Raw genomic sequence first — 23,389 nt, forward strand, 5'->3', positions numbered from 1 at the left:
GGAAACCTTGTATTATCTAACATACATAAAAATGCATGAAAGTTTTTTTTTTTGTTTTTTTTTTTTTTTTATTCATGAGAGACAGAGACAGAGAGAGAGGCAGAGGGAGAAGCAGGCTCCCAAGGAGCAGGGAGCCCGATGCGGGACTCGATCCCAGGACCCTGGGATCATGACCTGAGCTGAAGGCAGACGCTTAACCATCTGAGCCACCCAGGCGCCCAAAATGCATGAAAGTATTAACCACACATGTTAAAAACAGCTCACCCTGTGTGGCAACATTATGGATTTTTAAAAATCTTCTTTGTACTATATTTTCTAAATATCTAAAACTTGCACACAGTGTTTTATAAGTTGTAGGGAAATGTTTCTAATGATGAAAAAATATTTTAATTCAAATTCCACTGAAATCCATTGGCCAGAGCAGCTTGAAAACTAAAGCAATGATCACACTTTCCCTCCCACTAGGTATGATACCAGCATATGAAGAGGAATAGTGAAAATAAAGTCAGATCACAAAGCCTGCAAGGACAAAATATAGCTGGACAGCAAATAAATCATGCAGTTGGCAAACAGATTTTAAAAAAGAAAAAAAGAAAAAGACAATCTCTCCCTATCACTCAATTATCTTTTCTCAGGTTCCAAGAAGCAATCTATACTAGCAAAGGTATGATTGCGGGTATTTCGTAGGCTGGAAATATTCCTGGCAGTTTCCAAAAATGATTCTATTATGGCTGCCTTGAGTTATGGTTCTGAAAGCACACTGGCTCCCTGAGGAGTTGCTCTATTAAAACCCAGCCAAGTCCAACAAGGGCAGCCTTCAGTATGGAGGGACATAAAAGAACTTCCCTAAGACTCTGCTGTGTTAAAACCATTTTGTCAGACCCTGTCACTATTTTTTATAGTTTGCAGAAATGACATACCTGGGTCATCAATTCTAAACCTCTCTTTTTGAACTCTGATTATAAGTTACTTATACCCATTAGCGTTACATTTTTCTCCAGTAATTCACTTGTTTTAACTATGTACATAGTTTCCTTAATTTCCATATACAACTCTAGAAGCCTACGTTTTGAATATGTAACTGTAATTATATTTTAGATCAGTAAGAGTACCTTACAACTTAGAACCCTCACTAGCCCCCATTATTCTAAACAGTAGATTCAGTTTTAAACAGGAAAAACCTATGACGCAGAGGCTCACTCAGCTAGTTACGGCATTGCTGGAATAAGCAGGAATACATGCCTTTCATCTTCCAAACCTGAGCCTTTCCCTATACCGCTTCGTAAACAACTGTCTACCCTCCTTATTTGATGATTGTAGATAGACCTCGGCTACAAAGTTAGCTATAAACATACTTGTAGTTTCGTCAAGGAAACGTTTACTGAGTGCCTACTCAGTGCTAGCATGTTATTAAAATTGCGCGTTAGATCTCGTCTTCCCTATTAGAGTCTAACCTGAGGAGGCAGAGGCCTTTTTTTCCATTCACTAGTGTCGTCCCGGATCCTCGTAAAATCACGGCCTAATAGGCTCTCAAGAAACCTTTCTGCGAGCTGTATACAAGAAAGCCGCAGTCCCAGCACTTGGGTTCAAGTGCGTCCCACAATCCGGGAAGACCTGTGTTAAGAAGTGTGGGAAACTGGCGTTGAAACCCAGTGCGCTGGCGGGAGCAAGTGTGAGATTCGCGCCGGGAATACGGGGCGGGGTGGTTAGGCCTCAGCTCCACACACCCCAGCTACGCACACAGCGCGGAGTCACAGAGAACCGTCTCCCGCCACCTTCACCCGGCCGCCTCCCCGCTCGGGCCCGCCGACCGGCACTGCCGCGAACACCGCAGGCTCACCGCCCCGGAAGTTACCCGCGGCCGGCGCCGTTACGTAACTTCCGGCCAGGACTTACTTCCGAGGCAGACGCGGAAGTGCGGGGAGGCCCGGGGCTGAGGTCGGTTGCCGGACTTCTGGCCCGGCCGTCCGCCTTGGGAACGTTCTGGAAGGATAGAGTCCTAAGAGGCCGGGTCCCGGCAGCCCAGACGAGACGAAGCCGGCGCTCTTCGGCCTAGGAGCCGATGCCGGCCGCGCCCTGGAGGCCCCGTAGCGGGGCCGGACCATGAGCCTGCTGGGCGGCCCGGCCTCCTCGCCGCGGGCCCCGCTGCAGTCCGGCAAGGCCAGGATGAAAAAGCTCCCGAAGAAGAGCCAGAACGAGAAGTACCGGCTCAAGTACCTGCGGCTGCGCAAAGCGGCCAAAGCCACCGTGTTTGTGAGTCTGACCGTCGCTCGGCCTTTCGCCTCGACTCTCGTGATTCGCGACATCTTTCCCCACACCGTTCCCCTCCCAGAGTGGCAGGAACAGTAGTGTTAGCTTTTGCAGTACACGTTACTTCTCGCTAGCCTTGTGTCCTTGGACAAATTAGGTAGTTTCTGTACTCCTCTTTCCCGACCCGTGAGAGCCAACTACCTTTCGGCGTTGTGAAGATTAAGTGAGGGACGTGAAGTGCTTGGCACCTACAAGAGGTGCCCGTAAGTTTCAGTCATTGTCGTTGGTACCGCAAAACTCTTGGAAAGGCGTTTGATTCTCAAGAGAACCCTAGAGTGAGGCATTGTTCTTAAAAAATGGCAACACTGAAACCCAGAGAGATGATGTGCTCAAGGGCACTGTGTCAGAGCCCTGATTCCAACTTAGTCACCCTGGTCCTAGTTTACTACTTCCGCTGCCCAGCCTATTCCCCAGCACCCCGAATACGCACAACTGACCTCTTCCCTCAACAGGCACGTGGAGCCTTCGGTAATTTACCCCCCTTCTAATCCCTTGAGTCTCTCCAGTGTTCCTGCTGTTCTTTCACTGTAGAGGCGCTGAGTTTATTAAGTGAACTGGCTTGCCGGGCACTACTTGTGTGGCGGTATTCTGGCTTGCTCCAGCTTGCCTCAGTGCTGGGAAACAGGGAATGGGGTCCTCGAATGTGCTTCCATGGCTGAATCACCACCTTACCTCTTCTTTCTACCAAAAGCTTTGAACATCTCTCAGCATTTCTGGAAGGATAAGGGAAGGTTTGGAAATTAGAACGTTATTTTCAAAAGCATTTGTTTAGCACTTGTGTGCTCTGGAGACAAATGAAGAAAGTAGAATTAAGAGGACTTGATACTTCATTGGCCAGTCCCTTTCTTTTGTCCTCTGCATGTCAGAGGTACGTAAAGTCTGAACATTAAGAGTTTGAGGTCCCACTTGTGGAACATCCAGATGAGAGCATTTCCTTTACAACTGATGCTTGGGAAACAGATGGAGTCAGAAAGATGATACTTGAGTACACATAAGTAGGTTATGAAGTTTAAGAATTTTGCATACTAGAGTTGATTTTATTCTGTCCAGTTTTTCTCTTTAAGGTTCATATTCCATGGGATGCTTTGGGTTAGGTTGGTTTTATGAGCTCCCCAAGAGTCAAGGCACTTAGGAATAGATATTTCTCCTATGTGTAAGGATTAAATTTAAGCATATATGGATTTAAGCGGTATGCCCTTTTCTCTGCCAATACCCTAATTAGGGCGATCATACATCTTGGTTTGCCTAGGAGACCCTTGTCTACCATACTGTACTGGCATAATAATTAATAGCACCCCCTTTTCACTCAAATATGCCCCAGTTTCAATAAGTTATGTAATTACCCTGCCCATAGTGGAACTTGACTCTGCCTTTACTGTAGGTTTTTTTAATAGTTTCTCTGCAAGGTAGAGTAGCTCATCCTTCTCACCCAGCAACACTTCTTTGGTTTGAAATATAGATCTTCTTGGAGTGCCTACGTGGCTCAGTCTGTTAAGCACCTGACTCTTGATTGCAGCTCAAGTCATGATCTCAGGGTCATGAGATCGAGTCCTGTGTTGGGCTCCTCGCTGGGCATGGAGCCTGCTTCGGATTCTCTCTCTTTCCCACTCCCTCAGCCCTTTCCCCCCACCTTCCCCTCCACCTCGTTCCTGTGTGCGAGCTCTCTCTCAAAAAAAAGAAAAGAAAAGAGAAATACAGCTCCTCTTCCCAGAGTAATACTTTGATCTTTTACTCTTTTTATGTGATTATATCCAAAAATTTTTCTTAAAGGAAAATGCTGCTATTTGTGATGAAATTGCTCGTCTGGAGGAAAAATTTCTTAAAGCAAAAGAAGAAAGACGGTGAGCTGCCTTCATTTTGTGTTCAGAATCACATTCTCAGTGATTGATATGGTGTTACTGTTCTGGGATTTTTCTCCAGTGGAATTTTTGTGCATTACAACCCATTGGCTACTGATCAAGTACAGAGAAACTCACAACCTCTAGTACTGGTTCCCATTTACCCAAGTTGTGTTGGACCCTGGGGATGAGACAGCTCCTTTATTCATCTTTCTAACACAGCCCTCTTACCACATCTAATGAGCTATCTTCTTGTAACTCCCCAAGGGAGAGAAAGAGAAGGGATAAAAGAAACTGCCTCTCATTCCACAAATACTCAATATGTACTACTCTGTGCAAAGCACAGTGGGTATATATAAAATATATACATAAACAGGTCCTGGTATGTGCCCTCTGGAAGCGTAACACCTTTCATCATCAACATCTATAGATGCAAGAGAGATAAGTTACAGTCCTTATCTTTGGCTCCTTGACGTATTGTCCTCTGGAGCTTCATTATTCCCTGGGCCCAAGAACATTATTTTTATGAGTGTAATAATCTTAGTATATAGTTCTGGCTTCTCCAGTACTTGAATAAAATACCAAACTGAGATAAACCAGAAGTTCATACCTCTGTTCCCTTTCCTTCCCAACCTCAGGTATTTGCTAAAGAAGCTCCTCCAGCTTCAGGCCCTAACAGAAGGGGAGGTACAGACTGCAGCTCCTGCCCACAGCTCTAGTTTGCCCCTGACTTACGGTGTGGCCAGCTCTGTGGGAGCTATCCAGGGAGCTGGGTCCATTTCTGGGCCCAGCACTGGGGCTGAGGAACCATTTGGGAAGAAATCCAAGAAGGAGAAAAAAGAAAAAGGCAAAGAGAACAACAAACTGGAAGGTACCTTGGGGAGAAGATATCACTTGCCCCTGTGGCCCAATGACTAATGGCAAAGACCTGGAACTACTGATAGACACACACGACCACAGATGTCCTTAAACCCTCCTCTGATCCTTACATAGCCCTAATAGCCCTCGGGAAGCAAATGTATTAGAGCCACTTTGGGTGGAGGACTTCTAGACAGACCTGGTTAAATGTGAAGGGAGCAGGCTCAGGCCGCCCCCACACACACACCCCCAGTTCTCCAGGTTGCCTTCAGTTCAGTCTTTCCTAGAGGCAGGGAAATGGGCTAGGTGGCCTTTTGAGCACACAGATGGCTTGGGAAATTTCTGATCTGATAAATTAAGTAAGAGGCCTTAAAAAGTGGAAGCCTTTTAGGCACTAATATTAAAATTAGCCATTGCCAGGTGGGTGGGTTAGAAAGATACTCTGGGCTTTGGAGGAAAGTCCCATGTGCCCATTCAGTGAGTATATAGAAGCAGGATTGGCTTACTGCTCTTAGCACTCACGTGTAAATTTTTCCCTTCCCCTCAGCGTTGGGAGGGGCCTAAAGTGGGTGACCCCAGATTTGCGTTTCAGTTCTGAAGAAAACATCCAAGAAAAAGAAAATGGAGGGAGGTGCTCGCAAGCTGGTTCAGCCCATTGCCCTGGATCCCTCAGGACGGCCTGTGTTCCCCATCGGACTGGGGGGTCTAACAGTATATAGCCTGGGGGAGGTGAGTGAGACCAGCAATACATAGAGAGGAGACTCAGAAATACGGGAATGGGGTTGAGCCTTCCCTCCCTGTTCCCATTAGCCGCAGCCCCTTGCTGATCCAGACCAGCCCCAGAAAACCTCCAGTCCCTAGGAAGCCAGGTCAGTTTTGTCTGCTGCCCAGCCTACACACTTTCTCTCTGTGATTCGAGTCACTCTTTGCAGCCCCAAAGTGGTCTTAAAGGCTACCACAGTACACTGGACTCCTGAATTCTCCAGCGACCTCAGTCGCAGATTGGGGGAATCTTTCTTATAGATCATCACCGACCGACCTGGCTTCCATGATGAGCGCGCCATCTACCCCGTGGGCTACTGCAGTACTCGAATATATGCCAGTGTCAAGTGCCCAGACCGGAAGTGTCTGTATACCTGCCAGATCAAGGATGGTGGCATGCAGCCTCAGGTACCCACTCTACAAATAACCGCTCTTTTCCTTTTCTTTCTTTTTTTTTTGAGAACCTTCTCTGTGACATCCACTGAATAGGTATTGCCTGTTTTGACCCTTAGAGTACATACTGTATAATAACCATTTGGGTAACTCCAAGATGCAGAAAAGCGATTGGCCCTAAGTCAGACCTTTGTTATTAAGTGCTGGAGCTGGGATTTGAATCTGCCTGGCTGACTCTCATCCTGACGCCCTTTCCTTTGAACCCTGCTGCTTGTACTGTTGCTATGGTGACTGTGAGGCTGAGCAAGCCTCCTTATGTGTGACGTGCAGGCCTGTGTACCAGAGCGATGATTTTGATACTCTGCCATTTCAAGAAGGACCAAAATGGAGGAAGCAAAGAAACTACATATTGGTTTCTGATTGCACACACTCTGAAGGACCTGGGAGACGTGAACCTTAGTCTTAAGAAATACCTTTGTTCATCCTTCCCACTGCTGTGATTCAAGGCAGTTCATTTTCCCCAGCCATCACCTCTGATCATTGGGAAAAAATAGACCATTTTCAAAGTTCCAGGCTTCACTGTCTGGTGATGTTACAGATCACTAGAAAGTTGGGTGGAAGGAGGTAGAGGCAAGGAAAGGAACCTTCGAGCAGAAGCTGAGAGCCTGCCTGATGCATGTGGATAATACCGCACCGCCCCAATCCTGGTTAGAGCACTGTTAGGTACATGTGAGTGTTCAGATGACCTGACCGTTGCAGGAGTTCTGTTTAGAAAGTACTCTAACAGAAAGACTTATTGTAGCAATATACCATATTTATAACAAATTATAAATTCAGTGCAAATGTAATCAAAATTTAATAGGATTGTAATGGATATCGACAAGCCGATTCCTAATTTCTTTAAAGACAAACTCCTGAAATATTTCTGAAAAGAAGAGTTTGCAGGGTTTTTAGTTTCCTTTTTTTTTTTTTTTAAAGCTTGTTAACCCCTCTGGACATTATTTTCAGGTACATCGTGAGGTTTAATTCCTTTTTTTTCCAACTAACATGATGTGGTATCTCTAGTGTGCATATAATGCATATTACACTTGAGTATGCTTCCAGATGGTTCTTTTTCATCTCTTTGTTTATAAATGCTACTAGGACTTTTAATTACTTTAGCTTTATAGAATGTTTTATACTATATGTTAGCAGAAAATATAAAAGAATATTTTTATAATCTTTGAGGTGAAAGCTTTTCTTGAGCAAGGCATGAAATGTAGAAGCCATAAAGGAAAATAGTAACAGATTTGACCATTAAAAATTTAATAAATGACAAAAGACCCAGTAATCCAAGTTAAAACTCAAGCAAAAAACAGGAAGAAAATATATAACAGTGGATTAATATCCAGATAAAGTGCTCCTGTGGTCAAATATAAAAAGCAATCAGATACAACAGGTATTTCATAGAAACAGTGCAGATGGTTGGTAAGAACGGCCCTAATTAGCAATTACGGAAATGCAAATAAAAAGGTCTTACTTAGCTCATAGGCAAACAGCAGAGAGACTGATAATATTTAGTGTTGGCCAGGGTATAGGAAAACAAGTATGCATTAGTATGAGTGAAAATTTCCAGTCTTTTGGAAGGCAACTTAGCAATATCAACAAGTTTAATATGTGTGTCCTTTGACCCAGAATACTGCTAGGTATTCGAGTATTTCCTAGAAAAATGTGAATAAAAGAGTTACATATAACAATATACATTATGGCATTGTATGCAAAGGCAAGAAATTAGAAATAGCTGAAATACGCATCAGTAGGAGAATGGTTAAAAATTAAGATTTATCCACCTTGTGTAATACTATGTAGCAGTTAAAAGAATGAAGTAGAGTTATACATACAAACAAGGAAAGCTCTCCAAGATCAAAATACGAGATTTTGGCCTTTTATTTGCTCTTTGTGCAAAACAGAATAGTGTGCATACAGTATAAAAGATTGGAATTGATGTGACCCAGTACCAAATAAGAGAGCCATCCTGGAATATTTGAAGATAATTACTTGCGTTTTTTTTTCATGCATGGCTAAGAAATAAATATAAACCATCAGTATCTTCAACTTGAAACATATGTCTTTGGTTGGTTGAAGTAACAAAACCACTGACTAAAACTCATTCATAATTATTGACAAAATTGAAAGAGCTCTAAAATTTGACACAGTATAATTGAAATAAAAACTGCAGGAAAAAAAAAAAGAAGAAGAAGGTAGCGGGAGGGGAAGAATGAAGCGGGGGAAATCGGAGGGGTAGACGAACCATGAGAGACGATGGACTCTGAAAAACAAACAGGGTTCTAGAGGGGAGGGGGGTGGGAGGATGGGTTGGCCTGGTAGTGGGTATTGAGGAGGGCACATTCTGCATGGAGCACTGGGTGTTGTGCACAAACAATGAATCATGGAACACTTCATCTAAAACTAATGATGTAATGTATGGGGATTAACATAAGAATAAAAAAGAAAAAAAAAGAAAAACTGCAGAAGAAAACTTAACAGCTGCAGAAACCATACTCAGTAAAGTAGATTTTGGATTCTAAAAAATGATCAATAATGCACATGATTGTTTGAAAATATACAGAAAATAAATTAATCCTGTTTGGAATAATCTGATTGAAGTAAACATTAAAAAGCTGAATACTGGTTTTTTTGTTTTGGTTTTTGTTAAGTTTTTATTTAAATTCCAGTGTTGGTTTTGTTAAGTTTTTATTTAAATTTTTATTTAAATTCCAGTGTAATATTAGCTTCAGGAGTAGAATTTAGTGATTCATCACTTACTACAGCACCCAGTGCTTATCACAAGTGCCCTCCTAATCCCCATCACCCATTAACAGCGCCCCCCCCCCCCCCCTACCCCCCCCCCCCAGTAAACCTGTTTATTCTCTCTAGTTAAGAGTCTGTTTTATGGTTTGCCTCTCCCTTTTTTCCCCCTATGTTCATCTGTTTTGTTTCTTAAATTTCACATATGAGTGAAATCATAGGATACTGTCTTTTTCTGACTTACTTCACTTAGTATAATACATTCTAGCTCCATGTCATTGCAGGTGGCAAGATTTCATTCTTTTGATGGCTTAGTAACATTCTAGTGTGTGTGTGTGTGTGTGTGTGTGTGTCTGTATGTGTGTGTATATGCCACCTCTTCTTTATCCAGTCATCAGTCGATGGACATTTGGGCTCTTTGTATAATTTGGCTATCCATGTTGATAATGCTGCTGTCAGCATCAGGGTGCATGTTTCCCTTCAGATCACTAGGTTTGTATCCTTTGGGTAAATACCCAGTAGTGCAATTGCTGGATCATAGGGTAGTTCTGTTTTTAACTTTCTGAGGAAACTCCGTACTGTTTTTCAGAGTGGCTACACCAATTTGCATTCCCATCAACAGTGCACGAGCGTTCCCCTTTCTCTACGTCCTCACCAACATTTATTTCCTGTGTTAATTTTAGCCATTGTGACCACTGTGAGGTGATACCTCACTGTAATTTTTATTTGTATCTCCCTGATGATGAGTGATGTTGAGCATCTTTTCATGTGTCTGTTAGCCATCTGTGTGGCTTCTTTGGAAAAATGGGTACTGTTTAACAGAACTTTATAGAACACTAGTCAAGGAATTTTACTGGCTAAATAGAACTTCTTACAGAAATATTTTCTTTGCAAAAATTCACTGAACTTATAGAAAACTGGTCAAGGAATTAAGTTGGCTAGATAGTATTTGTTACAAAAATACTTTCTTGGCAAAAATTCCTCAGTATAATTTTGACTTAAGGGGTTTTTTAATAGATATTTTGCTTACATATTATGGATATTATAGACATAGACAGATATATAGGTATTACAGATACTTGCTTCAGGATATTTTGCAATTCAAAAAATAAACGAGGCTTGCAGTAAAAATGGCCTTCCTCCTAGATACTACAAAGTAAACGTAAGGTTACATGATCTTATTTGATCTCATGTATTTCTAAAATACCATTTGTGGGGTGCCAGGTGGCTCAGTTGGTTGAGCATCCAACTCTTGATTTTGGCTCAGGTCATGAGATCGAGCCCCAAGTCAGGCTCCCCCTCAGCAGGGAGTCTGCTTTTTCCCTCTCTCTCTTTCTCTCTGTCTCTCTGCCCCTTCTCCCACTGGTGCTGTTCTCTCTAAAATAAATAAATCAGTCTTTAAAAAATAAAAAAAAAAAATACCATTTGTATTTGTACTGAAAGATATAATTAAGTAGATAGGAAAGGTATGTAGCAAATTAAGTGTTGGTCACTGGAGAGCCGTCAGGCAAGGTGTATAGAACTGAAACAGTCAGAGGACTTTGTGTTTTCTTGGACTCATTTGAATTTTTAACAGCACTCTAGGAAATTGTGCCCACCTTCTAGTATCATATACATCAGCTTCAAGATCTAGAGTGAAGAAGTAGTTATAGGAGTAGGATGACTTTCTACTACTTCCTCCTTCAAGGTTGATCTCATTGCCCTTTGATCTTTCTCAGTTTGAAATTGTTCCTGAAGATGACCCCCAGAACGCCATTGTCACCTCTTCTGCAGACGCCTGTCACGCAGAACTGCTCAAGACCATAAGTGCTGCTATGTAAGTTGAAGCTTGAAGACAGACAAGTCTAAAGAGATCACTTGTGGTACAGTGAGACTTTCCTTGTGTTTAATGTCTGAAGATCCCCTATCTATAGAAAGCTATCCTGCATCCTTTATATTTCTTACCAGAAATCCTTCGGATTTCTCCAGAGTATCCAAGTCAAGAAAGTGTGTTCTCTGCATTCATACCCACGGTCCATTCCTAAACCCATTCTCCTCTCCATCTCGATTTGTAAATTACAAATCCTTCCTCTCCTATTTAGGGGGAAACTAATGCCCAACCTGCTTCCATCTGGAGCTGACTTTTTTGGGTTTTCTCATCCAACTATTCACAACCTGATCCAGAGTTGTCCAGGAGCTCGAAAATGCGTCAAGTAAGTGTGATCAAATCCATTCCCTTGAGAGAAGCACTGTGACCGGCAGTTACTGCTTCGCTCGTTCTTCCGCTTACTGAGCTGCTTCTGTGTGCAGAGTGTGCTTGCTCCGCGGCCAGTGTGCCTCAGTGTTAGTCCTCAGCCTCAAGTGAGCAGGAGCCAGCCCCTCACGGCACTAGAATTACCAGTGTCTGTGAGTACGACAGCAGAAGGGTTGCGAAGTCCTGCAGAGACCGATCTTCTCTTAGTTTGTTAATATGACTTTTAGATATATATGGGAGAGACCTAGAGGAGAAAATACCTGATCTCTCTGGAAGTCAGAATGGGTTATTACGGCTAACAGACACCCCTTACAATGATGTCCCTTGATCCTGCAGTTACGAGTGGGTGAAATTTGATGTATGGAAACCCGGAGACGGGCAGCCGCCCCAAGTACTGCCAGAGAATGATGCAACTGTAAGCTTCGAAGCCTTTCAGAGACAGGCCTTTGGTGAAGGTCATAGTGATCCCATTCTGCAAGGTATCTTAACTTTACCTTCTGGTTTGAAAATGGACTGTTTTTAGGCCATCCTCTGCTCTTCATTCAGAGTTGACTACTGCAAATAGCTGGGCAGCAAGGGATAGAAACTGCACCGCGCCGACCACAGAGAGCCCCAGGTGCGAGGACGGGCTGGCTGGCCTGCCAGGCTCCCCAGCAGTGATAGGGGCAGTCACGGGGAGCGGCCGCCATCGGGGTGAGGCGGGGCCCACGGAGAAATTAGGCTTTCTCTTTTTCTAACCTAAGTAAGACCCAAGCAGGGCTCCAGGGGAGAGTCTACTATGCAGGACTAAAATTTCAAATGAAGCCAAGGGGACCAAGTCATGGCCTTGGTCCTGCCTGTGTTCAGTAGATTCCCTGCCACGAATGGGTAGAACAATCAGGGATCTGGCCTTGGGTGATACAGGGAGAACTCTGGACTGGAAATAACAGAATTAAAATTCTCACTCTCTCCCTCTCATATACTGTATAACCCTAGGCAAATCACGTAATCTGTCTTGGCCACGGTTTTCTTCGTTGGAAAAGTTAAGTTTCTGTCCTATCTTACCAAACAAGCGCAAGATTCGGCTGACAGACGTTAAGGGTGTTAGAAATTGAAAGGACATCCGTGTGTCTTGATTAGTCCCCTGAGATTCCCAGGCAGCAGTGGAACTGAAGGAATTTTCTTCTCCAGGATCCTTGGACCTTCCAGAGCTTCAGCCCACACCCTTCGTGTCTTCTTACGAACCCGTGTTCCATGAACCCCTGGTGGACACTCACCTGCAGCACCTGAAGTCTCTGTCACAGTGTAGCCCGACTCCGTTTTCAGATTGAGCAGGAGGGGGTCGCACAGCATGTCATTTAACTTAAAGTAAAACTCCAGATATGGAAGAAGACAGCACTTCAGGAGTGAAGGAGATACCAACACATTTTGTCACGGAGGCTCCTGTGGTGACACTGTTCCCTGGGAAAAACTTCAGCTGCTTTATTTTTAGCAATAAATTTCTCTTTACAAATCTGCTTATTTTCATCTTGTTGTAATCAGGATTTTTTTTTTCCTTTTTTTTTTTTTTTTTTTGCGTAGCCCTGCCTGAGGTAAACTTAGTGTTCTGTAAGCCCGAGTGAGAGGAGGCTGCTGACTTGGGAGGGAGAGGTAGGAATCTGAAAGCCTTGCCCCTGGATTCTGCTCCTAGCTCCAGGAATGAAGTCCTGGCCCCTGCTACCCAAGAAGCTGCTCTGTTTTCATGTCGCTAGGATCACAGCCCAGTGCTACTTGTCCCCAAGCTGGAGAGGCCAGGCTGAGGCACGCCGTTCATCTGCTCCTTCACACGTCACATCCTTCAAGGAAATCAAAAAGTCCTCTGTAATCCTGTCCGCCCCCTTTGCTGTTCCTTATCTGAGAATGTGCTTGTCGCTGAATAAACTGAGTGCACATGATAACAGAGATACAGCGTGTCGGGGGGCGGCCCCCATCCCGCGCGGCAGTCTCCCCCCGTCCCTTCACTAGCCGGCTAATAACATGACTGCATTCTATGCAACTGGATGTGTTGGCCCTGCCCATGACGCCGAGGGGGAGCTTTCCCGCCTCGCCTGATCCGGACCACAGCAGAGCCGTGTGGGCTGCCCTCGCTGGCCGCCAGCCAGGTACCTGGGCCGGCCAGAAGGAAGCCACGGAAGGACCCCAGAAGGGGAAGACCGGGGAACGAGTGGTGACAGGTGTCGCTGTGCTGCAGTTCCTAGCTGCTGACTGGGGACAACAAGAAGGGGGATCTTGTGCCCCAGGAGTAGATGCGCCGGCGGAGGGAGGGGTCGGACAGCCACGCTAAGTGCACAGCGCACTGGCCATGGAAGTACCCGAAACTAAAGTAACCGCCGTTCACTTTATGACTCTTCACTGCAGTCTTTTATAAGTCTGTGTAGCTTTCACAGTACAAAAAAATAAAATCTGGATAACAGCAAGCCAGGGGCTCAAAGGGGATGACTCAGAGCTGTCCGTGCTCTCAGGCCTTCCTCTCCTCGCCGCCTAAGTTGGCTGGACGCGCGCCTGCGCAGACGGGACAGCTGCTTGAACACAGAGCGAGGGTCTTCCCCTTGTAGCGCGGTCGGAGCGAAACACGCCAAAACGAGCTCATTTTAAGGAAGACATTTTTTAAATAAGTTATCGTGCTGTTTGCTTTAATAATAGTATTTACTTTGTAGCCTTCCTAGAGGAGTGGTTTTCAAACTACAGATCTCCACCCACTGCTTGTTCCTAAACCTAGGGAGTCAAGACCTCTGTTTTTTAAATTAAATAAAACAATTAGAACTTAGTAGAATGTGTCACATGTCCAAACGTTGAAATTTGGGTTTCAACTATAGTGTGTACATAATGTATTTATGTAATAATCACATGCATACACATGAAAGGGGTACATGGAATAAATATAAAATGTTTTTACTGTGGATCATTTTTTAAAAACTTGAACCACTCCCCCACCCCCGTATACTTAAGACATCTTTTCATCTATTGGATTGTTAAAGATTTAAATTTGACAATATCCAGTGTCGCTGGGAGTGAGGCTAAACGCTATACCTTGGTCGGCACTTTACCTTGGTGGGACTGTAGACCATTGGACCCTTCAGGAGAGTTAATCTGTAGGTATCAAAATTTTAAACATATTTTCCTTAAAACTGTTATTCCACATTAAGGATCCTAAGGAGGTAAGTGCGCTATGATGTCTGCATATAACATTCATCACAGTATTCGTTATAACGGAAAAATCGGAACAAACCTCTATGTCCACTAATGGAAAATTGGTTAAATAAAGTAGGGGGCTCCCACAAACTAAAACACTTAAGCTATATTCAATTTACATAGGAAGAGTATTTTACTAGAGTAAGTCAAAAACAGATTTAAAATAATATGACGTGTAGTGTGTAAAATATAGCCCAAGCAAATCAAGTGAATGTTTACCAAAATAGTAAATGTTTTTTGCCAAATGATGAATTTTGGGGTGACTTTTACTTGTTTATTCTTTTTGTTAGTGTCCAAATCTACAATAATTACAAATTTCATTTTTCAAATAGTAAAAAGTTATTTTCATTTGGAAAATAAACTGAATTCCTGCAGAATGTTTTAAATTATTCAGCCATTAAAAATGAAGTTCCACATGACTTCTCATTAATTTACTACCTGAAGCTAATTTTCCCCCTGTGCTTCACTCAGTTACTGGGGGAGGAAGGAGCCTGGGCATAGGGTTCCTGCCCACGTCAAGCCGCCTGCAAATTAGAACAGCCCCTGTGTGCATGTGTGTTGGCAGAGGGGAGGGTAGATTTACTTTTTCTCAGGAGTCTGTTCCTAGGTTCGTGGTTCCCCTTAGGTCAGATGCATATGAGGTCAAAGTATGGGTGTTGGGAGTTAATTCTACACTAGGAAGTCCTCAGAGGAGCCAAAGTTCCTTGTAGACTGCATAGTTGTGTTGGTTTTCTACGAAATAAATCCTGGCGCTGACTGTTCCAGATGCTCAGAGCTATACTGGGGCCCCTTGGGGTCAGGTGCTTCTTGTTTTAGTTCTTTTTCCCATTAAGGGAGTGGAAGCTACTCATGCTTCAAAGGACAATTTACAAACCTGTTCCTAACCCAGTTTTGATGGGCTATAAATGTATACGTGCCACTAAAGATTATACTTTTATTTCCAAATTTCCAATAGATGACACAATTATCAAGTGCTGTTAGCTGTTAATCAACCAGTAAAAAGCATTATGATTCTTAACAGTCCACCCAGAGCACACTTTCACAATTGTCCCATCTGGATTATTTTCCTAAACACTTACCATGGAGCTTTATTTTCAGCCTCTTTTTTTCTTCCAGCTGGGTTATCCTTTTTATAGGTAAACCTCTTACCTTAAAAAGCCTGAGATTTATATTGAACCTGTTTGCTTCTCAGTGACCTCTGTTGCCATGTTGTCCGGAGCCTGACTCCCCCACCCGTCCCTGGCTGCCCGCACGCCTTCCTGGGCCGCTCCAGAACCCCCATCTCCTCCTCCCTCAGGCAGCCCCTTCGCACCTCCCCACAGGCCTGCACGCGGGGCTGGTTGGTTTCGAACACTCACATTATCATTATTTCGACCAAAGGGACAGAACTGTTTTTGGCTTACGAGAGAACACAAACAGGGCTAGAAAGAGTTCAGTTCCACATAAGGAAAACCTGCTGGGAAGTTCAGAAACTTTATGCAGAGATTCAGTAACCACCCGCCAGAGTCTGTAAAGAACACACAAATATGAGCCTTGAAATCTCTTCCAGACGTGAGGTGACAAAGTGTGACACTTCGCAATCTCTACAAGCCTCTCCACTGAGGCTTCATTTGTCTGTAGTTGGGAATTAGTCCAGTAAGACACTAGGCTGACAAGGGGACTAAAGGCAAGCATCTCGTTTGCCTCTCGGCACTGGCTCATCTCCTGTTCAGAATCTAGAAACAGCCATGTGCTGGCTGGGAGCCGGCCGAGGCGGCTTTTCTACCAGCCGCCTTTAAAAGCAATAGTTGTCGTCATCACTTCAACACTGAAATGCCCAAATCTAAAGGACCCACACTGAAGCCCAGGAGAAGGACCGTAAGGCCGCTACGTCATTCGGCAAGCCTGCGGTGGCCCCCCGGCCTCAGGTCTGCCAGGAAAGCCACGAAGGGAGGAGCCGGGAGGGCACTGCCGGGGTGGTACACGGGGCACCGCTTATATTCACAAGGCCACGTGGCCCAGGCGTAGCGCAGGGCGGCCGGGGTGCCACGGCAAGAACGGACATTCAGGGCCAGGCTCTGGGCCGAGACCGTGTCCAGGGGAGCTGGCAGCCACTTGCACTGATGGTCACTGCAACACGAGATCTAATAAGAGAATCGTAACATCAGGCCAGGCCAAGAGACTGGGAACTGCTCATCAGACAGACGAGGAGGGAGAGGAGGAGCCACGCTTAGCCCAGGACCCGCTGCCTATGATAACCAGAACAAACCTGAGTCCACACTGGGTTTGGTTAACACAGCCAAAGTGTGACGAGAAATATTCAGGTGATAAAATCAATCGGTAAACAAACGGCTCAATGACTGAGGGAGAAAGGGAGGCATGATCACACAGAGCCTCTAGAGAAGGCTCCCCTGGACGTGCTTGCTGTGATCCTTCCGACCAGATGGCAAAGCACGCAGGACCTGATTCAGTGGAGCGGTCCGGCTGCTGTGAGCACTCTGGCCTCCCCGAGGAGCCACGGGACGAGGAAGGGGCACAAAGGGACCTTGGATAATAAGCCTGTCTCCAACCAGAAAGCAATCCAAGGAAGGGGACATAAAGTATCCAGCACCCACAGGTGAAATTCTGTCCTGCTCCCAACTATGGTTCCGGGTCCAGAGGACGGGCAGACTGCCAGCAAGTGACTACAGGGGAGAACCGAACTCAGCATGGAGACTTCTGGGGAGCTAGAATTACCTCAGACCCAGTGTCCAAAGAAGCTCAGGGGCGTAAGTGCCGCCCAAGCCCCTGAGGCCAGTGGATGTGGTAGTTGGGGCTCCAGAGGAGGGGCAGCCCTAGATAAAAACTCAGGTGTAATTCAGGTGTGTCTTTCATGTTCTTTCATGCCCTCCAGTGCCCTCTTCTCATACCCCACCCGCCCCATCCAGCCTGGTGGCCTCATGGTTCCCAGAGACGCTCATTGGCATGTTGCAAGAGGAATGCCTCCCCCTGCACCCCCAACTGTGGAAGACCCCTACATAAGCTCGTTCGTTCGTTGTTTGCCCTAGTTCCACAGTGGAATGATCCTCACTAGGTACTAGAAGAAAGTAGTTTCATCACATTAATTCACACTGAGTTACAAATCCCCAAGCTAAGCCCCTCAAAGGAGACACTAAGCTCAAAAGAATATCAGAATGTGGGATAGTGTGACATAAAAAGACATCCAAGGATGAGGGAAATACTAGGGAGTAAGGAATCTTTCAATAGGGAACCTATACATTAAGCCACGGGCCCTCGCCACAGCAAAGATGGTTGCTCTGGGAGCGAAAATACAAAAGGAGTATTTTAATGTGAATTCCTTTTCCTTGATTGTCCTATCAAAATTGCCACTAAGTGGAAGAATTAATAGCTACTCAGCCACCCTTCTGAGATAAACTCCGCCCTACTAAAAACCAAGCCCTGGGGGCGCCTGGGTGGCTCAGTCGTTAAGCATTTGCCTTTAGCTCAGGTCATGATCCCAGGGTCCTGGGATCGAGCCCCACATCAGGCTCCCTGCTCCGCGGGAAGCCTGCTTCTCCCTCTCCCACTCCCCCTGCTTGTGTTCCCTCTCTCGCTGTGTCTCTCTCTGTCAAATAAATAAAAATTTTTAAAAAATTAAAAAATTAAAAAAAATAAAAACCAAGTTCTGCCTCACAGAAATGTTATAGTTAAAGAGATGGGCCTCAGTGTGGAGAAAATCCTGACTCCCCACACAGGATGCACACCTACTGTTTCAACTATTCTTCTCACCTCAAATATATTGTGCTGCCTCTGCACCTGGATTTCCAGCGAATATGTGAGGTTGAGCAGCCCCTTGTCAGCCAAGAGTTCCATGTTCTCAGGCAGAGGTCCTTGAAAGATCAACTTCTCACCATAAGCCACAGCCCGGGCCCCCAAGTGCAGCCTGTAGGCCACCGTCTGTTTGTCTCGAGGGTGGATGCTATAGGACAAAGAACAAGTAGAGAACTTTGGGTTTGAGCTCAACAGCAACCACACTTTAAAAAGGGGGGGGGGGAGGGGAATTAGGAAGATAAGAATAAAGTTAACTGAATCTAATAGCCAGTGATCAGTGGCTCGTCAATTTAGGAGACATGGTGAATGGTGACCATAAGTGGGGCTCTGGGCCTCCTATGGGTTAGAAACCTTGAAAACGCAGATGACTTCGAAGGTAGGAATAAAGGCCCCTGCGGGAGGGAGGAAAGGCACTGGAGCAGAGCTAAACTCAAAATTATTCGAGCCCCTGAAAGCGCTGTGTTTCATCTGAATCCATTGTTCATTACTGGGTCCCCTCCAGGTTTTATTCATTCACTCAATCAATCTCCATTTGTTCAAAAATAAGTATCTGTTCAAGTTCCTACTATAAACCAGACACTATGTGTTGGGCCCCATTTCATTGCCAATCCCCCTCGCATCCACAGCTAGTGCGCGGTGGCCAGCGGGGCCATTCAGAGAGCCCATTCCTCCCCCTGAGCTCAGGGAAGGGTCCCATTTCCTGCTGGCGCTGAAGCCCCGCAGAGCCCTATGACCTGTTGTGGCCAATGCGATGTGAGCAGAAGTTACTTCCATCACCAGGGGGAGACGTGAAGGTGAGGGAAGCACGGGGCAACTCGGAATCTCCGTCACTCCGGATCTGTGAATGACTCTAATGAGCAAAGCCTCTCTGATGATCTCCGTGGGCCTTCTTTGGACATGTGGGGTGAACAAGAAATAAAATGGTGCTGCATCAAGCACTGAGATGTTGAGGGTTTTAGTGACTGCAGCACGTGCCAGTGTGAATGACGGACAGACACTGCCCCGAGGGTCCAGTCCTTAGAGCACCCACTCTCTGCCCCTCACAAGTGAACGTCGGAGTGAAGGCTACGGACAAAGAACAGACAGTATTGCTCAAGCAAAGCCCAAGACGCACCCGTACCTGCCAAAAGGTGACTTCCTATCACAGAGATCCATTGCTACCGCCATGAAAGTGCTGGGCATCCTTGCGTTGGGGACATAGCCGAAGTCTGCGGTTTGATGCCACCGGATCTGGGGAAATGTGTCATCTGAGGTTGCAGACAGATATGAAGACAACTGGAAAGTAGAGAATGTTGCATCAGAATCCTGTCCTAGAGTCTTCTTCATAAGCAGACTCTGCTTCTGCTTCTTTCATTCGTTCAAATGCTCATTCGACAAGTACTCGGTGAGCTTCTTCCTGTTGTGGCTGAACAGCCCTCCCCCCACACGCCAGTGTGTCTGTGACACCCCTCTCGTCAAGAGCTGGAATCTATTTCTCCTCCCACTGAATCTGGGCTAAGCCTGTGATGTTCTCTGACCAGCCGAACGCAGTAGAAGTGATGCCATTGCTCCAAGTGGCCCTGCCTTCGGATTTCATTCTCTTGGAACCTGGAGATGGCCAGGTAAAAACAGTCCAGCTACCCTGCTGGAGAAATTACCTGGAGACGGGGGCCTTGGACATGAGAAGATCCTTAGGAGAGAGAGGGGCTAATGTCTCCATGGGCTCAGCCGAGGGGCCAGTCACATGAACGCTCAAGACTTCAATTCAAACTGCAGCCATGTGAGCAAGCCGGGCTGACATCACATGGAGCAGAGCTGAGCCGTCCCAGTTGAGCCCTGCCTGGCCGACCCATGGCATCATGAGCAAATACAATAGCTGACGTTTTAAAGCCACTAAGTTTTGGGGTTGTTTGTTACAAAGCAACAGGTAACTGATACATCTATCTATAACACGTTTAAGTGCTACAGGGAAGCTGAGAGCAATCTGCCCATAAGCATGTGGTAAATTGCATCAAAGACCCCAATTCTTCACCCCTTCCTACAACCACACTTTCCTGCCATCTGGCTTTGTGGTTTCTCCCAGGAAGAGAAAGAGTGTATTTCCCCACCACTTTCTAAGGTGGTTTGTTTTGGTCAACAGACTGAAACAGAAGTTATGGCACGTCAGTTCCTAGCCTCAGCCTCCAAAGACCTGTGTGGTTCCACTTGCTCTTTCACATTTCTGCTGTCAGGACAATGACATGCCTGGGCTAGCCCGTAGCTCTCTACAGAAGGATGAGCGCTGTGGGACGGAGCTTCCTCATCTAACCCACTCCAGCCAAGCCCAAGTGAGAGCCCCCACCTGCCTCTGACCCACAGAGATATGAAAGAGTTCAGTGGAGCTCAGCCAAGATCAACCCAGCCCCAGCTACCCACACATGGGAGCTATGATAAATGTTATGTTAAGCCACGGGGTTTTGAGGCGATTTGTTACATAGCGACAGCTAACTGTACAAGTACTTCACAGCTTTGTTGAGGGGACAGACCTGTACCTAAGAAATGTTAATAAACAGCTATATAAAACAGCGTGGATTAAGTGCTAACGTCGGAGGCACAGACAGCACGTACTCTGCACTAGGACAAAGTTTGTTATTATAAGACAACAGGGCCTCAGAATATGTTAAAAAAAAAGAGAGAGAGAGAGAGAGATGGGCCCAGAAAATATGAGCAGTCACTACCAACAGGATATGTCAGAATCTTGTAATATGCAAAGGTAAGAAAGAGAAAGGCAATTTTGAAGGCGAGAGAGAGAGTTAGTCGAGCTGAACTGGAGGGTTTATGTAGGAAAGACAACATTGTTAAGACAGTGAGGCAAGTGTTCGGATAGAGTTCATACTTTACCCGCACACAACAGGGACTCACTAGAGGGGATGGCTGCAGAACACTGTGATCGTCCTAATGCCACCAAACTGAATGCTTTAAAATAATTAATTTTATGTGAATTTAAGCTCAATTTAGAAATAAGAGAGCCACTGAAATTGACATGATAAAAGGACTATTTCAAAGGATTAATCTAGTGATCATGCAAATGATTCTGTGAAGAACCCGACAGCAGAAAGGCTGATTGGTTCAACAGCTACGAGAACATTCTAGACAAATAAGAGAAAAGCCTGACGTAGGAGAGCAGCAGGAATGGGATGGGCAGGAACAAGATAACCTAAAAGACAAAATGACAGAAGCAGGCAAGCACCTGGATGGGGGATGGGACTCAGAGAAAGGACAGTATCCATCACTCAAGAAGCTGTAACATCTGATTGTCTGCTTGGAATCCTGCAGATGTAGGTGAGGTCCTTTATCAGCTGACTTCAAGATAACCAAAGGAAGAGTAGGTGGAGAGCCCAACTCAGTCAAGGAAGCCTTTATAAGAGGGTAGAGAAGTCAGAGGCTCTCTCTCCTGCTGGCCTTCAAGAAGTCAGCTGCCCTGAGTTCTAGAGCTTCAAGGAAACGAATTCCACCCACAGCCACCTGAGCTTGGAAGATAACCCCAAGCCTCAGCTGAGACCCCAGCTCTGTCCAACACCTTCACTGCAGCCCCGAGTGGAAGACTCAGCTAAGCCAGGCATGCCAGGCTCGTCGCCCACACAAACCGTGAGATAAGAAATGTGTGTAGCATTGTTTTAAGCTGCTAAATATGCAGTAATTTTTTATGCAGCAACAGAAAACTAATATACCAGGGAAAGAACTTTCTAGGCAGAAGGAAAGGAAAATGGCTGGCCCTAGGGCAGAGTATGCCCAGTGTGTAAGTAAGACTGTAAGGCAGCCAGCGGAGCTGACGTGGAGCGAGCGAGGCAAAGAGAGTTAGGACAGGAGGTCAGATGGGCGCTGGCGGCAGGGGCAGACCACGTGTCACTCTGCTGACCTCGCTCATACAGAGGAACCACTGGAGCCTTCTGATGTGGCTTACACTTCAAAGGATCACTTTAACTGCAATGTTGAGACTACCCTAAAGGGGAGAAAAGGTAGAAGCAGGAAGACCAGTAAGGAGGCAACACTTCAAGGGAAAGAAGATGGCGCCTCAGAGTAGTGCAGGAGCAGCGGTAAAGGTAGTAAGAGGCTGTCTGACTCTGCAACATCCTGAGTAAATACTTCCATCTAGACTTAAAATCGACAGACTCCTACTCCTGCAGAGGAGAGGCTCCCGGGAAAACTCTTTAATATTACTCTGACACATGTGGTCCCACTCTTCCTTCCTTACTTCTCTCGTATTTATATCACCCTGTTCTCTGATTTAGACTACACATCATTCTTAGCCCCAGTCCAGCCAATGAGAGGCATCAACCCATTATCTCTCTTTCACAACCATGATCTAACAGTAAGCCAGGCCACAAGCTGGGAAACAGTCTGGACGAGCAACCACACTGTCTTTGGACGCCATTTGAAAATTTCTGTCCCCATGAGAAGAGCTACATCGTGAAGAGGCTGTTCCCCCAAGCCTTCTCACCCCCAGAGCCAGCAAATACCTGGGGTCATCCCGACAAATGTGGCCAAATGAAGCTTTGAGCACAGGAAGTTTTCTGCTTCTTGAGCTGTTCCAGAAAGACTAGAAAATCCTCAGGAAAAACTGGAGAGGTTGCAGTGGTAGTAAAAAGGACGTGATCTGGAACTAAGGGGACATTTCCAGTTCTCTTATTAAAACCTCTTAGGCAAATCTGCTGGAATATATGAAATGATAAAAGGTGCTGAAGCTTCACAAAGGAACTTCGTGAAAAGACCCACTGAGTGACCCTACTTATTCCCACACAACACCCGGAAGACTGAGAGCGGAACACTGGTCACCAGCCAGTGTCATGATGAAGTTCACAGCAACGAAGCTACCAGACAGAGTCTAGGATAAGTACTAGCCTGAAGCACAAGTGGGAGAAACGCTGAATACGGTCACTCCTGCCAAGGAAGCTGTTTCAAAATGGCAGAGTGGGGAAAGTCCTGCAGCAATTGGCCGTTTCATTGCTTGCACTACTCCAGAGCGGCCACACGGAGGCGCCGGCATACCCCATGATCTCAGATCTACTAGGGTGCTGTTCAGCCTCCCACAGTGATTAGTAGAAATACTGCTCCTAAAGAAGGCTTATGATTGCCACAGAATATAAAAGTGGCCACACTCAGAGGACTTTACAACAGCATACTGCACTTCGCAGTCCGCTCCACCGTTCCTCCAGACCCTTTGTACAAAACGCATACTCCTAGGGACTCC

The 23,389-nt window shown here is 45.7% G+C and overlaps 2 protein-coding genes across 9 annotated transcripts in view; one reads left to right on the top strand and one right to left on the bottom strand.

The window, feature by feature from the left end:
- SIAE (sialic acid acetylesterase) overlaps positions 1-23,389 on the bottom strand; it is a 102,750-nt gene that overhangs the window by 48,724 nt on the left and 30,637 nt on the right. For 2 of the 6 annotated variants that reach the window (XM_035009189.1, XM_035009194.1), the window contains exons 8-10: positions 19,301-19,455; positions 18,139-18,328; positions 12,717-16,514 (exon numbers count right to left, since the gene is read on the bottom strand). In XM_035009189.1, the coding sequence (XP_034865080.1) occupies positions 16,263-16,514; positions 18,139-18,328; positions 19,301-19,455 (597 nt within the window). In that variant the 3' untranslated portion in view covers positions 12,717-16,262. Of the gene's footprint in view, positions 1-12,716; positions 16,515-18,138; positions 18,329-19,300; positions 19,456-23,389 lie in introns of those variants that run through there. The other 4 variants (XM_035009192.1, XM_035009191.1, XM_035009190.1 and 1 more) reach the window with 3 other exon arrangements.
- TBRG1 (transforming growth factor beta regulator 1) lies at positions 1,906-13,966 on the top strand. Of its 3 annotated transcripts, none has more exons than XM_035009196.1 (9): positions 1,906-2,253; positions 4,081-4,151; positions 4,787-5,019; positions 5,599-5,735; positions 6,030-6,176; positions 10,667-10,764; positions 11,030-11,140; positions 11,518-11,660; positions 12,157-13,966. In XM_035009196.1, exons 1-9 carry the CDS (start codon positions 2,104-2,106, stop codon positions 12,273-12,275), a joined length of 1,209 nt encoding a protein of 402 aa, XP_034865087.1. In that variant the 5' UTR covers positions 1,906-2,103; the 3' UTR covers positions 12,276-13,966. The 3 variants fall into 3 exon arrangements, with proteins under 3 accessions (XP_034865087.1, XP_034865086.1, XP_034865089.1); XM_035009195.1 differs by having other exon boundaries at positions 12,352-13,966; XM_035009198.1 differs by lacking the exon at positions 1,906-2,253 and adding an exon at positions 3,021-3,178 and having other exon boundaries at positions 12,352-13,966.

Source organism: Mirounga leonina, unplaced genomic scaffold (assembly GCF_011800145.1).
Source record: "Mirounga leonina isolate KUSES-001 unplaced genomic scaffold, KU_Mleo_1.0 Mir_153, whole genome shotgun sequence".
Taxonomy (NCBI): Eukaryota; Metazoa; Chordata; class Mammalia; order Carnivora; family Phocidae; genus Mirounga; species Mirounga leonina.